The 12946-nt window shown below is 46.0% G+C and overlaps 1 protein-coding gene and 1 long non-coding RNA gene across 14 annotated transcripts in view; one reads left to right on the top strand and one right to left on the bottom strand.

Annotated features, from left to right (window-relative positions):
• Nucleotides 1–12946, bottom strand: part of robo1 (roundabout, axon guidance receptor, homolog 1 (Drosophila)) — a 143136-nt gene that overhangs the window by 80468 nt on the left and 49722 nt on the right. For 12 of the 13 annotated variants that reach the window (XM_023827734.2, XM_023827733.2, XM_072701859.1 and 9 more), the window contains one exon: nucleotides 8399–8491. In XM_023827734.2, coding sequence (XP_023683502.2) covers nucleotides 8399–8491 — 93 coding nt within the window. Of the gene's footprint in view, nucleotides 1–1064; nucleotides 1620–8398; nucleotides 8492–12946 lie in introns of those variants that run through there. The other variant, XM_023827735.2, reaches the window with a different exon arrangement.
• LOC140579376 (uncharacterized) lies at nucleotides 1211–1658 on the top strand. Its single transcript, XR_011983447.1, has 2 exons — nucleotides 1211–1245; nucleotides 1513–1658. It is a non-coding gene; the product is annotated as an uncharacterized lncRNA (long non-coding RNA).

Below are 12946 nucleotides of genomic sequence, written 5' to 3'. Positions count from 1 at the left end.
AGGAGATTCTGGATGTGGTGCATCGGGGCAGCCGTGGATCAGACCCCCGGGGGGTCAAGTCGGATGGCAGTGAATTGCAGACAGGCCAGGAAAATCAGACCTTTATATGTTCCCAGCTGGTTACACGTCGCCTAACCCAGCGACTGTTAATTCTTTAAGATCAGTATGAAAAACGTTAAAACTGCGACCATTACTTTTCTGGCCATTCAGATCGGTGTAAACTGGCAGCCTCGGGGCCAAACTGGGATCGCTTAGTAAGAAACCCAACAACCATTTATGCATTTTTATAATTTTGTAATGATTTGGAAGTTTAGTGGTACAAAGCTATAGAAAGAAAACATTTTATATGGGTTAAGCACATATACAGCAAATCAATGTTAAGTTCAACTACTGTGTCATGGATTTTCACATAGCAACAAACGAAGTGTTTTTAATGCTTCTATTTAAAATTCGTAACGCAACAATTCGAGAGGAATATCAATACAAAGTATTACTTTAAAGATACAAGACACAGGCAGATGCTCCGCAGTTTTTCTAAAAGCGTGTTAAATACTTATAGCGGATACATCGCAACACTAAGTAATCAACCTATTTTTTCCATCCTAATTCTCCTGTAGGACTAGACAGTAATTACGAAGCGCTTCCAGCCAGGCGAACCCCCCCCTGTCTTCCAGAGAAACAATATTAACCTATTTAATGGAAATAAAAAAGCTCAATATTACGGTGTTATTTGCAACCGTCTAATCTGATCCACATGAAAGCCAAATAAGATCCTATCTTTGTTTATTAAAATAATTTGTCTGCAGTTTTTAATTAAACAAAAAAGCTACAAAGTAGGTCTGCATGAAAACGATTTCCATCTCCGTACAGCGCGTTTTTCGCTCCCGTACCCGCCTTGTAAATTAGGTAGCAATTTGAATTTGAAGTAGTGCGACAAAACCTAAGAAACGATAAGGGAGATTGTTTCTATTTGTTTAAATGTCACAGTGTGAAATACTTAGCGCGGCAGACGGTCAAGGGACACTGTAATAAAAGTTCAGAATGAACACCTATGTCACGCATACCTGAACAAATGTGCAGGACAACGAGGGGGAAAAAAACTCTCAAGAAATCTGAAGGCATCCTTCCAATATTGCTGAAACGGGGAATATCTTGCACAATCCACAAGTCGTTGGAGCATAAAAACCCGACGAACAGCTTTTCATAATCTTAACGATGAGTTAAAAATCCCGGTCCTCCAGGCAGGTAATTATTGATTGTGCTTTTCCTTCCAAGTGCAATAAAAGTCTAAATGAAATCACATCATCATTTGTTTCAGTCTGTGACACATGTTAACTGAGAAATCCGATGTAGTTTGCAATTGCAATGTGCTTTCATTCCAAAATGTGTGCTTAATTTTATTTCCGTTATGCGCCTGTGATTTCAGTTTTAAAGATAAAAACTCAGTCTAATTGTAGTTTTAGGTCTGGTTTCCCAAAAAAAGTGAAACAGAAATTTGCTTTTTCAATGTAGTTCCCAAAGTGTTTTTCACCGCATCGGCGCGCTCCTGAGTTCATGTCATCGGTCCCACAGAAAACAACCACGTGAAAAGTGATCAAAAAGGTCTCGGTGGGTAACCGATCTGCGTAACGGAGATTCAGAGGACAGGCATGTCAAAATACCCGTCACATTTCAGCCTGACTTTTCCTCCCCCTTCGCGATCACGGAAACCTTCCACGGATCTTCGGGTCAGTTCTATAGTGACGACCCCAGACTTTGCCAAATGCATCAGTAACGGTGGATTCCGGTCACTTTCTAATAAGTTTTTTGTTTGACACCATTTAGTGTTTTAGGAAACTTCGGAGATTTTTTCCCCTGAAAGTGAAGTTAACTGGGAGCCCATGTGCTCATATGCGTACCCCACACTTTTCGCACGGGGCACTGAGACAACGGCTTCTCATTCTCGGGATGTGAATGGCTCGCTGAATGGTATGCCCCACTCCCCCTCCCTACCAGGTTGCAAAAATGGGCTTTTCCAAGCATGCAGGAGCCGATTTAACCTCTTGAGGGCTGGATCTCTGCACAATGCCAGACTAGCTGTCATGTGTCCGCAACAATAGCAGCGATGCCTTCAGTGACTTGAGAGTGACACTGTACACCTATAATGTCCCCAGTCCCCCTTTCCCACTCGCCGTGATGTGGTTATTAATTCATCTTGTTCAGATGGTGTTAATAAATTGGTCAGCCAAGCAGAAACGGCATCCTTGCAAAAAAGAATTATACAGCCTGTATATTTATATATAACAAATATGGGAAAACTCCAGAGACTGCGCTTTTCCATTTAAAAAGTTTCAGCCACGGTTCACGACAAACCCATAAAAATAGCACGTCCGCAAGTTTCGGTTAGAATTGTTATTTTAATTTTACAACTTCAATGACTGCTTTGTCTTCAGCGTTTACGGTGTTTATTCATTGGCTTATTGTTTTAATTGTAGCCCGTAATAAAGTTTAATTGGCCTATTTGTCATGTACATCTAAGCCACCTGAGCGGAATAGATTGCAAGGAGGGGTGACCCGCGGGGCGATGCCAAAACCCCGCCGAGATTGCAAATTATAACCTGAACCAAGGTGGCTCTCCGTGGCGTTCCGCGCCCTTTAAATCCCACCTGAATCCGGCACAGGCGCGGCATGCCATCCTAATAAGTCAATTAAAATTCACTTTAGCGGCGATTAGCCAGGAGCTCTTACTCTTGTCCTCATAATCAAGGACTTAATCTTCTCAAGACGATTTGCTAATCAACGCCTCGCCATTTAACCGACATTTCATCATATTTGAACTGGAGGGTTTTTTCCCCACGTTTGATTGTGCGAAAGACTCCTGGCCACACAAGAGAGCATCCTTATCAATGGGGGAGGACTGAGTTTGAATTTGGCAGAGAAACGCGTCTTCTCATGCATCCTGTACTATAAAGAGAGGATAGGCGTCTCAGCAAAAGACAGTTAAGATAAGGGCGTAAATATATGAGATTAAAATAATTAGGAACACAAATTCGACCATAATTCTTAAATTTTTATATGATTCTTCTTGGGCGTTGTTATGACAATGTTCCCTGAATTTTTGGCTGTGCCAATCTCAGCGCGGCTCAAAACCAACGAATGCGCGCCCTCTACCGGTGTATCGCTGCATTCTCAGGCATTCGGAGGTTTTTAGGATCGGCATCATCCATCAGTCATCCAACCGCTTATGCTGGACACGGGAAGGGGGTGTGACTGGAGCCTGTACTATGCGGAATGTGGCACACCTCGCCGGTCAATCATAGGACATATACACAAAGTACAAGCAATTTATAGCCACTAGTTAGTCTAGCTAGACGTCTTTGGACTGCAGAAGGAAACCTTCAAAAAAGGGGGAGAATTTGGAAATTATACACATAGATCAGGGGCAACCTCAACCCCTCCCCCCATCCCCAACCCAGGAGATGTAAAGCAAATGGTGTTACTCACTAAGTCACAGTGCCAACCTGGACAAGCAACAGTTGGAACCAACCTACTCTTGTCACATTTTTAGGACAATCTCCTTGGACTTCCTTAAAATAGACTGCAGTTTTAAGGACAGACATTTGTTAATAATTTAAACATAAAGTGGGCAGGGCGTAAGGTAACGATGACCTGACGTTCTTTAAACGGCCGGGGATTACGTAAAAGAAGCGTACCGACTGACAGCACGAGTAATGGCTCTCCGAATCGCTCTCCAGCCCCCGTCACAGCGGATTAGGCGCTGAGATGCGTGACTGGAAAAAGATCCTGCGAGCTATGACATTCCAGCATCCCTGGTACGCTTTCTGCGAAAGCACTTAACCTAAAAAAAGGAAACCGAAAAGACGAGGAGTCTGCGTGCACCACCAGCCTGCTGGCTCGCCTCGCACGCGGGCTGGAAACGCGAAAGCCCCGCCCACATCTGAAGCGGCACTCGGAACCAGACGCTCAGATCGCTTCTCCCCTGTCTCTTTCATTCCTCCTTCCTACCTCTCTTCTCCCCCTTACTCCACATCGCCACATCCTTTTTTTCTCAGTATCATTTCCTGTGCCTGCAGGTCCCCAATTACCACATAACTAAACTGACGCCACCATTACCTGCTCCTAGCTCCTGCCACACATTTCATTTATTGTCCAGATTCTGCCACCTTCCACTCCACATTTGCTAGTCTGCTCACCCACCCACCCCCGCCTTACTGCAACGAGCCTGCCACTAATTGCCCCTGGTTTGCCACTAACTGCCCCCAGTTTGTCCTTGGCTGCCCATTTTAAGCATTTGGATAAAGGGAGACATTTTCAAACGAGGAGACAATAACAGTGTGTAAACATGCTGAAAACCAGGCGCACACACGCTATAGTTTCAGCTTCTTGCCGTTGCTCATTGCCCACTGTGTTGCTGCCATGCACAAATGCCTCTCCAGTCAACTAGTATCATTTTAATTTGCGCCTGAGTGTGTACGTCTGTGTGTAAAATGTCCTGCTTCTTTGGAAGAACAGCCACAGAAAAATGAACGTCCCCATTCTCAGCATATTAAGTTATGTTTGTTTTTTAGCTGGTAGGATTATAAAACATACTCTGTTGTTTTCTCCTGCAAGCTCATTCTGTAGCTCCCCCTTTCATTCCCAAGGAATCACACTTGACTCACATCAACGTGTCAACCAGTTCTGCTCCATTGCCCCCTGCTGGAGGACCCATCCTCCATCCTCATAATGTTTTCATCAAGCAAGAAGACACTGCAAGGTGAGCCGAAGGCCCCTTGGTCACAAAGTAATATGTTATGTGCTTCACAGGTGTGAAGGCCTTGCTCACAAAGTAATATGTAGTGTGCTTCACAGGTGTGAAGGCCTTGCTCACATAGTAATATGTAGTGTGCTTCACAGGTGTGAAGGCCTTGCTCACAAAGATATACGCTGTGTGCTTCACAGGTGTGAAGGGTGAGAGATTAGTGAAGGAGTGAGTAAGAGCCGCTAGAGGTCTGGCCTCTGAAATGTCAAGGGTTACTGATGCTACAGAATCCAGTCCAGCAGAGAGATCAGAGGATGTCTGTGGTTGGTTGTGATTGATTCAGTCTTGCACTCTAAGGCATTCAGTGGCATAACAGCTAGACCCAAGGCCAAGTCCCACTACACAGGGGCTTCTGGTTTAAATCGACTAAAGGCACTACTTACGCATGCTTATTATCTTCAGTGAGTTTAGCATCCAGGTCACTTTGTGATGGAGTTCAACTTTGCACAGTGTCATCAGTACGGCTTTTTGAAGCTCGGGTATTAGAAGGTGACTCTCACCTGGCACAAATTGTGTATCTAGGGCGGTACATAGAAGCTGGCAGGCAGGGGCCTCCCAGCACAGATTCAGGGGCCCATTGGTGATTTATAAAACCGTACTACAGTGCCACCACTGGCTGTCAGCACAAAGCCATAGTGCAGATATCTGCACACGGACCTGATCCACGTAACTGTGAGTCACACGCCTTCATCTCTGCACAGCGCCCCCTGGCTGACCGGGGGAGACTGAGTCGCTGACCTGAGCTTGTGCTTAGAGTGGTAGTGGTTAGAGTATGATGACCACATGCATGTCCTCCTAGGGCTTTGTACTAGTTTTAGTCTCTTCACTTTTGTTGAATCTTAATCTGCAGTGACCCATCAACCTTCAAGCTGTAGTTAAGGAAAAAGGCAGCCAAATATCTGACGTCTGAATTATTCTCATTACATATGTGCAGCCCATATTATCTGGGATGTGAGGACATACAAACCAACCTCCTTCTAAAGAGCCCTCAACCTCACCACAAATGCAGCCACTCCAGGAAGACAAGCGAAATGAGGGGGAAAAAAATCGATTTCTCGCCCTCTGTTCCTTCCTTATCTTCTCTACCCGCAATCTCCAACTCTCATTCCCTAAACGAGGAAGAAGCCTTGGTTTTAATCCTCCCCCCCATCTCTGTTTAGCCCCAGGAGCGGCGCTCCAAAATTACAAACCCAGACGCATATCTGGCCCGAAAGCCAACTCCAAGTTTACCCCGAGGAAACGACTCTCATCTCCCGGCCTCGGCTCCGAAGAGTCACGTCCGTGAGGAGCGAAATGAGCAGTGCAGGACCAGGTTCATCGCAGTTCCTGACAATGCACACACACACACACACGGGTCGCCCATGGCTCAGAAGGACCCTGCCTCTCAATACACGGCATTCCTTGACCTCTTCAACTGCCTTCAGGAAATATCATTCTTATTGACGTGTTGAGAAAACATGTTGCATTGTATCAAGGTGCAGTTGTGCTTGTGGGCTAAACATAGTCAGTGTATGCCCTCCTTCTTGGTGTCTAATGTTTCAGACAGATTATGTACACAGTGTAGTCATGTAGCCCTTGCCTGTGAGGGATGCAGACAAAGAGAGACCTCAGATTCCTCAGACTTATTTGCACATAGACACAGCCGCATGACCTTCACCGGTGGGTGATTGGGGTCAAAAACGTGATCTATTCATTACAACCATAGCAAATAACTTCCTGTCCTTCAGTGCCTCTGTCTCTTTGTACTCTTTCATCCTTCCTCTATTTTTGGTACGAGCATCTTGCCATGGCCATTCCCCCCCAACTCACACTTCCTAGAATGGCAACAGATGAAGATGTTTGACTTGAAGGACAGTCGGAGGTTATAGTAGGAGACGGCGAGCCGGAAGGCAGTACAGAAGCACCTCAGTCTTCTACTGTTTGCCGAGGGGGGAAGGAGCACCAGAGAACAGGTATCTGTGAAGGGTTTGTGTGAGGCAGCAATGATGTCCACGGAGGGGGCAGATTGAATCGGAGCATATGCTGACCTGCTGCGTGATGCTAAAGATCGGAGCGGTTTCGTGTGATACAGACAGGGATACAGCAAATCGAGGCAGGGCAATGGCAGTTCTCCGTAATAAATCGGGGTTACAGACGGCGAGATTGAGGGGAACCCAAGGCCACCAGCCTCCCATCTGATGAGGCTTCCGCTGGTGGACGTCTAATAGAGCACTCCATCTACCCTGCTGTCCCGCAGCTGCCTTCTTTGTGCAGCCATGCGGAACTTCGCATTTCACACGCTGTTCATTTATCAGCCAAACTGCAAGTGGCAGCAGTGCTGTGGGACGCCAGTATGAGAACATAAAAGCAGCTCTTGTGTTCACAGAACATGACTCCCTGAAATCCTTCTTGTCCTCCCATAACCAAGATGAGCCATCAGTAGACACCTATCAGGCCTGAAATACTGCAATGTCTCGCTCGCCATACCAAGACAACCCAACTTCTGTATGCCATTCCACTGCTAGGCAGACACTTCGCAGATAATGATAGACTATGACAGGCGATTTAGATGGATTCCGTGCCCATACAGACTGTCAGGAGATTCTCTTTAATTTCCAGCTTTTTTTTCTGAGAAAATTGACAGATTGAACACAGACGAGACGTTTGCATTGCGGGTGATGCCCATTGGCCTGAAAGATGCACCGCCATCTCCAGTGGTCGATCACGGATGCTGGCAGTGAAGTGGGGCTGATCCATTATTTTTACTCATTCTCAGACTCATTCTCATTCTCTATAAGAAAAAAAAGCCAATAATAGACAGAAAAGAGGGGGGCTTCTTTTCCATTATGGCTTTTGGTTAGCAGCCCTGTCCTACTATTTGATCCCCGTAGACAGAGAAACGGTGGTGAAATTTCAGCCTTTTCCTTAGGATATGAAATTTCATCTGCCCACTTTTTTTACCAAACCGAAAGAAGGTACAGAGAATACCCCTTAACAAAAATATATTCTTTCGTAATGTGTAAGAATAAATTCCAAGAACAATGCAGAGTTGGGGAAAAAATCTACACCAGGCAGCAGACCCCTGTGCTTTGTTTTGATGAAGTGAAGACAATCTCCTTCTAGAGTAGAGGTCTTCTTGGCAGTGGTTGACACTATGCTACATTAAACTAATTTCCCATTCGCAGGCAAACGGAAAAAAATCACAAGGTTATGGGACCCCCGTGAAAGGGTGATGCCTCAGCGCACAGTGACAGATTGCATTTTCCGCTAACAAAAGGACAGGAATTTAGCCCATACTGCCGCTGAAGCTATGATTATCTCTGTTTTTTTATGGATTTATGCAGCTTTTTGGCCAAATTAACTAGCTTGAAGAGCAATTAAAATCCTTCGCAAGAAAACAACAACACTGCCTTCTGCATGCTTCTGCCAGCGACTTACTGGTACCTCACAGAACCCCATGACGGTACACTGACGTTCCCATCAAGAGAGCGGGCCAGCCGTTCCGTGGGCGGAAACCCAGAGGACAGCTGATCCATTCCTTTCGTCTTCTGATGACAGCTTCTCGTGACAGGCGCTGAGGATAACGGCACCGACGGTGAGCCGCCTTTCCGTACACACCTGTGTAGCCTAGCAAGTTGTCATCGTCGTCACGTTCTGGTGAGGGGGCGTGTGTGGTGTCCTCCCCCTGAGGCCTGTCCTGACGGTCTGCATCTGCGATGGGGAAAAAAAAACAGAGAAAAGCAGCGGATGAGGACTGAGAGTGATGCTGCCTCGTCACCCCTGCTGTCCCCCAGGCCCAACTACAGTCTCAGAGCAGCTCAGTACCCAAACCCCACGTGCACACACACACACACAGACACACACACAGACACACACACACACACAGACAGACAGACACACATACACAGACACACACACATACATACAGACACATACACACACACACACAGACACACACACACGCACACATACACAGACACACATGCACAGCTTTGTAATTATATCTTTGTGGGGACTCCATTAATTTCTATGGGGAAAACACTAGTCCCAACATGACCTTATCCCCTACCCAGCCCTAACCTTAAGTCACCAAACAAAATATTTTTGGCATTTTTAGTTTTTTCATTGCATTCACAGATCTTTGTGGGGACCTGAAAAATGGTCCCGACAATGTCAAAATAACAGGTTTTTATTACATTGTGGGAAACATTTGGTCCCCACAATGTAATATAAACATAATACACACACACACACACACACACACTGCCCTCCACCCCCGTTCGATATCCATCTTGGAGTGGGAAAAATAATAAGTTACATGGGGGAGGGGTAGACACCTTACCAAAAACTTCCCCTCAACATTCCTGCATGTCACTACAGAAACTCAGCAACTGCAGAGTGACAATGCTTGATTATCTTGTGACAGATGGCGCTTGGCAATGAGGAGATTGCGGAGGGAAACGCATCGACTAACAGGTCCGACGTAAACACCAACTCTCGAGGCTTCCTGCACCGACTGGGACATACTCTCCAGTTTCGCTGAGACATTGAAAATTAAACATCGCTGCTGCTCTGTGCTCCCAAATGTTTGTTAGCCCCGAGACAGCAGAAAACAATGCTGGCTTTCTGCTTTCTTTGCTTTACAATGCTAATGTGCACCTGCTCAATAGGCATTCAGCAACGTGCAGGAATTTAAATACGCGAAACGCAGACTGCAAATGCTCGCCAGGGACACATGCAGCATTTCCTGATTCATCCCCAAGGGATATCTTTTCCCTGTCTGCATAATCAGACAGATTTTTCTCTGTGTGCCAATGGTCAGCTTCCATATCCCTGTGATGTCAGGCCTGAATCCTGTCCCAGTCTGAGTTGTGGGACTTCTCCTGGGGATGGTTGTCATGGAAATAGTTAATCTCAGGTTCTATTTGATCCAAGTTCCGAAGCTGCTGATTTGCAGTGGAGTGGTGGTGAGATCGAATGAGACCTGTGCAGGACTCTGCTGCTGGATAATTAGATTTAGGTGAAATTGCTAGCTGGCAAACCCAAATGTTTGGGGCCATCAAAACTACCATGTCTGTAAAAACAGATAAGGAGCAACAGATTCCTGATTAGAAGGTTCTAGAATAAACCACCTGAAGCTGGAGAAGGTTTGAGGACTTACTAGGATGGTTTTTGCCAGGACAGAGGGAAAGGGAACTGACTTGGACTTCACAGCTCCCATGTAGATCCTTCACGGCACTTACAGTCTCCCTTTACCTTCCTTTTGGGATCAGCCTCTTCCTCGCTTGTTTGCACTGATTTTTTTTAACAATGACAGAATAAAAAAAAAAAGGCAGATGCCCTGCTCTGTTTTCTGCATTGTGAAAGACCTAGAGGACCTGACCTCTAGATGTATGAGGCAGCACTAGACATTTTGGGCCTCAGAAAATTTTAGGGCCCAATCATCTTAATTGCTACCAGACATCAGCGCAAAGGGGAACAGTCAGAAGAATGTTCCGGAAGCAGACCTGTCCATTAGGTTACAGTGCATAGATCATGCAGAGCACACATTCTCCTGTTCAGTAACTGAGCCTTGTTAGTCATGGCTGTTAGTTAGCCATATCTAACCATTACCTCTTCAGCACAACACACACAAATACTCACAGATACACAAACAAGGCAGACAGCCAATGAATGATCGTCACTTCCTGCATGCATAATATGCATTAATTGGGATCATGTGACAACGATTTTCATTGGCTCCGCCTAGTGTCAGTCACGATAGCAGTCTGAGCCCCTCCCCCTTTCGCAGACTCCAGGGAGCTGGGATACATTTGTATGTGAGCATGTGAGAGTCTGCATTTAATGCACGAAACAGACTACAGAGCACATGTTTCAGGCGCAATGCACAGGACTTCTAAAGAAACAGAGGAGGCAATTAATTACTGATGCAAGCCTCTTTGTTTATTGTAGTAAGAAGTCCCCAGACTTTAATTAAATGAGCCCTGAACAACAGCTGTCTGCAGTGCTATCCATGTCCTCTCAGTCTATCCTTTTTAAGCTCCTGTCCAATCCTCCTCGGCAGCCTTTGCCCTAAGGTACAAGCACAGCTCATTAAGCCAGACTCATTAGGTACAGGCCCCCCAGAACACCTAGAGAAGAGGTTTGAAACGGACGTGTCAAGATTAGATTTCTCGTCTTCGATGCTCGCCGGCTCATACGGGATCAGGAATGCATTCAAGAATCAACCCAATTTGCTCACAAATGCGACGAGCATCTTCAGGCATCTGTGACAGCGCTGGGTGAACTCTGCATCACACCCGCGCAGAACGGCGGTCGTCAGCTCCACAGGCTGCAGTTGCATATCAAACATAAACATGACCTAACCCACCTTCTAACTGGAGCCTACATATATATATATATATATATATATATATATATATATATATATATATATATATATATATATATATATATACATATATATATATATATATATATACATATACACACATATATATACACATATATATATATATATATATATATATAAAATATTACATATACATAAAAGATAAGTAACTTATCAAGTAGATGGTCATGGTGGGTTTGAGCTTAGCTAAGGCAGCATTGGGCACCAGACAGGGGATGAGCTGGACGGTATGTCCATTGCAGGGCAAATACACACACACATAGAGCCAGACATTGCGGGAAAATTAAAGATTACATTCCTTTGTCTTAATAACAGTGACGCAAAACACAAAGGCTTTGAGTGGGAGGGTTATAGCACCCTCTTGTGGCCAAGCACGGGATGACAAGGAAAACCCACTTTAATAGTGTAACTTCTCTCTGAGCTCCTAATAGTATGTCAGTATGTTTTGTTTTTTTTACTAGCCTTGTGATGTCATTTTCCCACAAAATTAGAAGTGAGAGTATGTATTCAGTAAGTTAATGTTTTGAATCTTTTTAAATAAAATGATAAAATCTGTATTCTCTTTTGTGAACGAATTAGCGTGTCACACATACACACGTATGCTTTAAATCGGCACTAGAGATGGCCCACTTCACAGCCACTCTAAAAGTGATGTTCTACTGTCTGCCACAAGGGGGCGCTGCATCCTCATGCTGTCCAACATGCTGGGCACCAGTCCGAGGGCAGAGGTTCCATGGGACTAATTACCGAGTCCCTGGTCGGAAACAAAATGCTAATGATTGACACAGTTTGTTTCCTAAACGATCCCGACGACGACACCCTCCCCGCTGAGTGTCTCCGGACTTGACTTAATTGTGTGAAACAGCAAGAGGCGTGGCGCGGGGCCTGGGCACCGCCGAGGACCCCCCAGGACCCCCCAGGGCTCCCGTCCACGGCTCTGCCTTCACAGATACCGGCCAGACGGGAGGATGGGCCTGTGGAAGCCTGGAGGTTCTCCTTGAACAGTCCCTGGGTGACGCGAATACGCTTTTAGAAACCGCCAGCCCCGTCAGCCATACAGCCATTCTGGTTAGTTGGTTTTTACTGCGTTTTTTTTATCTTTAAAAAAAAAAAAAAACGTTTGCGGTCAGGCAGCTCTGAGTCACACTGGGGAATCGAGCAGCAGGCAGCGAGCTGGAACTGCCCTTCGTCTCCTCCATTCACCGGTGACACGAGCGGGACTCCCAAACCACATGCGGGTCGGACCCCAGGAGCAGGCGAGCCGGGACAGTCGTGCGGGTGAGACCCAGGTGCATTGTGGGTAATACCTGGTTTAGAGAAGCTGAAAATCGCTGCGACAGATGGAGCAGTTCCAATCGGGCACCGTGCATTTAACAACAACATCAGCCTCGGCAAAATACCGGATCAAAGAGAATGATGGGGGGAGCAGGTACAGAGGCAGACTGAGGCAAACCAGGAGACCCCCCCCATCCCTTAGAGCTGTATGCAAATCCAGCGTTAAATTAAAATTTTCTAATCCCTTTAATCAGAAACAAGGGAATACAGCCAGCTGGTGGCAAGCAATGTAAATGAGGGGGTCTTATTGAACTGCGGTGTGTTCCAAAGTGTGCCTTTGCTGGAGGGACACAGCGAGACCTGGGGGGTGCAGTGCGTGCGTCTCTGTGTGTGAATATTTGCACACCAGACCATTCGCCCCATCAGGGACGGCAGGATTGGGGGGGGACGCGTCGTCATGCCAACGGGAGACGGGTGTC

This window comes from Paramormyrops kingsleyae, chromosome 18, assembly GCF_048594095.1.
Source record: "Paramormyrops kingsleyae isolate MSU_618 chromosome 18, PKINGS_0.4, whole genome shotgun sequence".
Lineage (NCBI taxonomy): Eukaryota > Metazoa > Chordata > Actinopteri > Osteoglossiformes > Mormyridae > Paramormyrops > Paramormyrops kingsleyae.
Note: the sequence above shows the minus strand (reverse complement) of the source record. Positions and strands in the feature narration are given on the sequence as shown.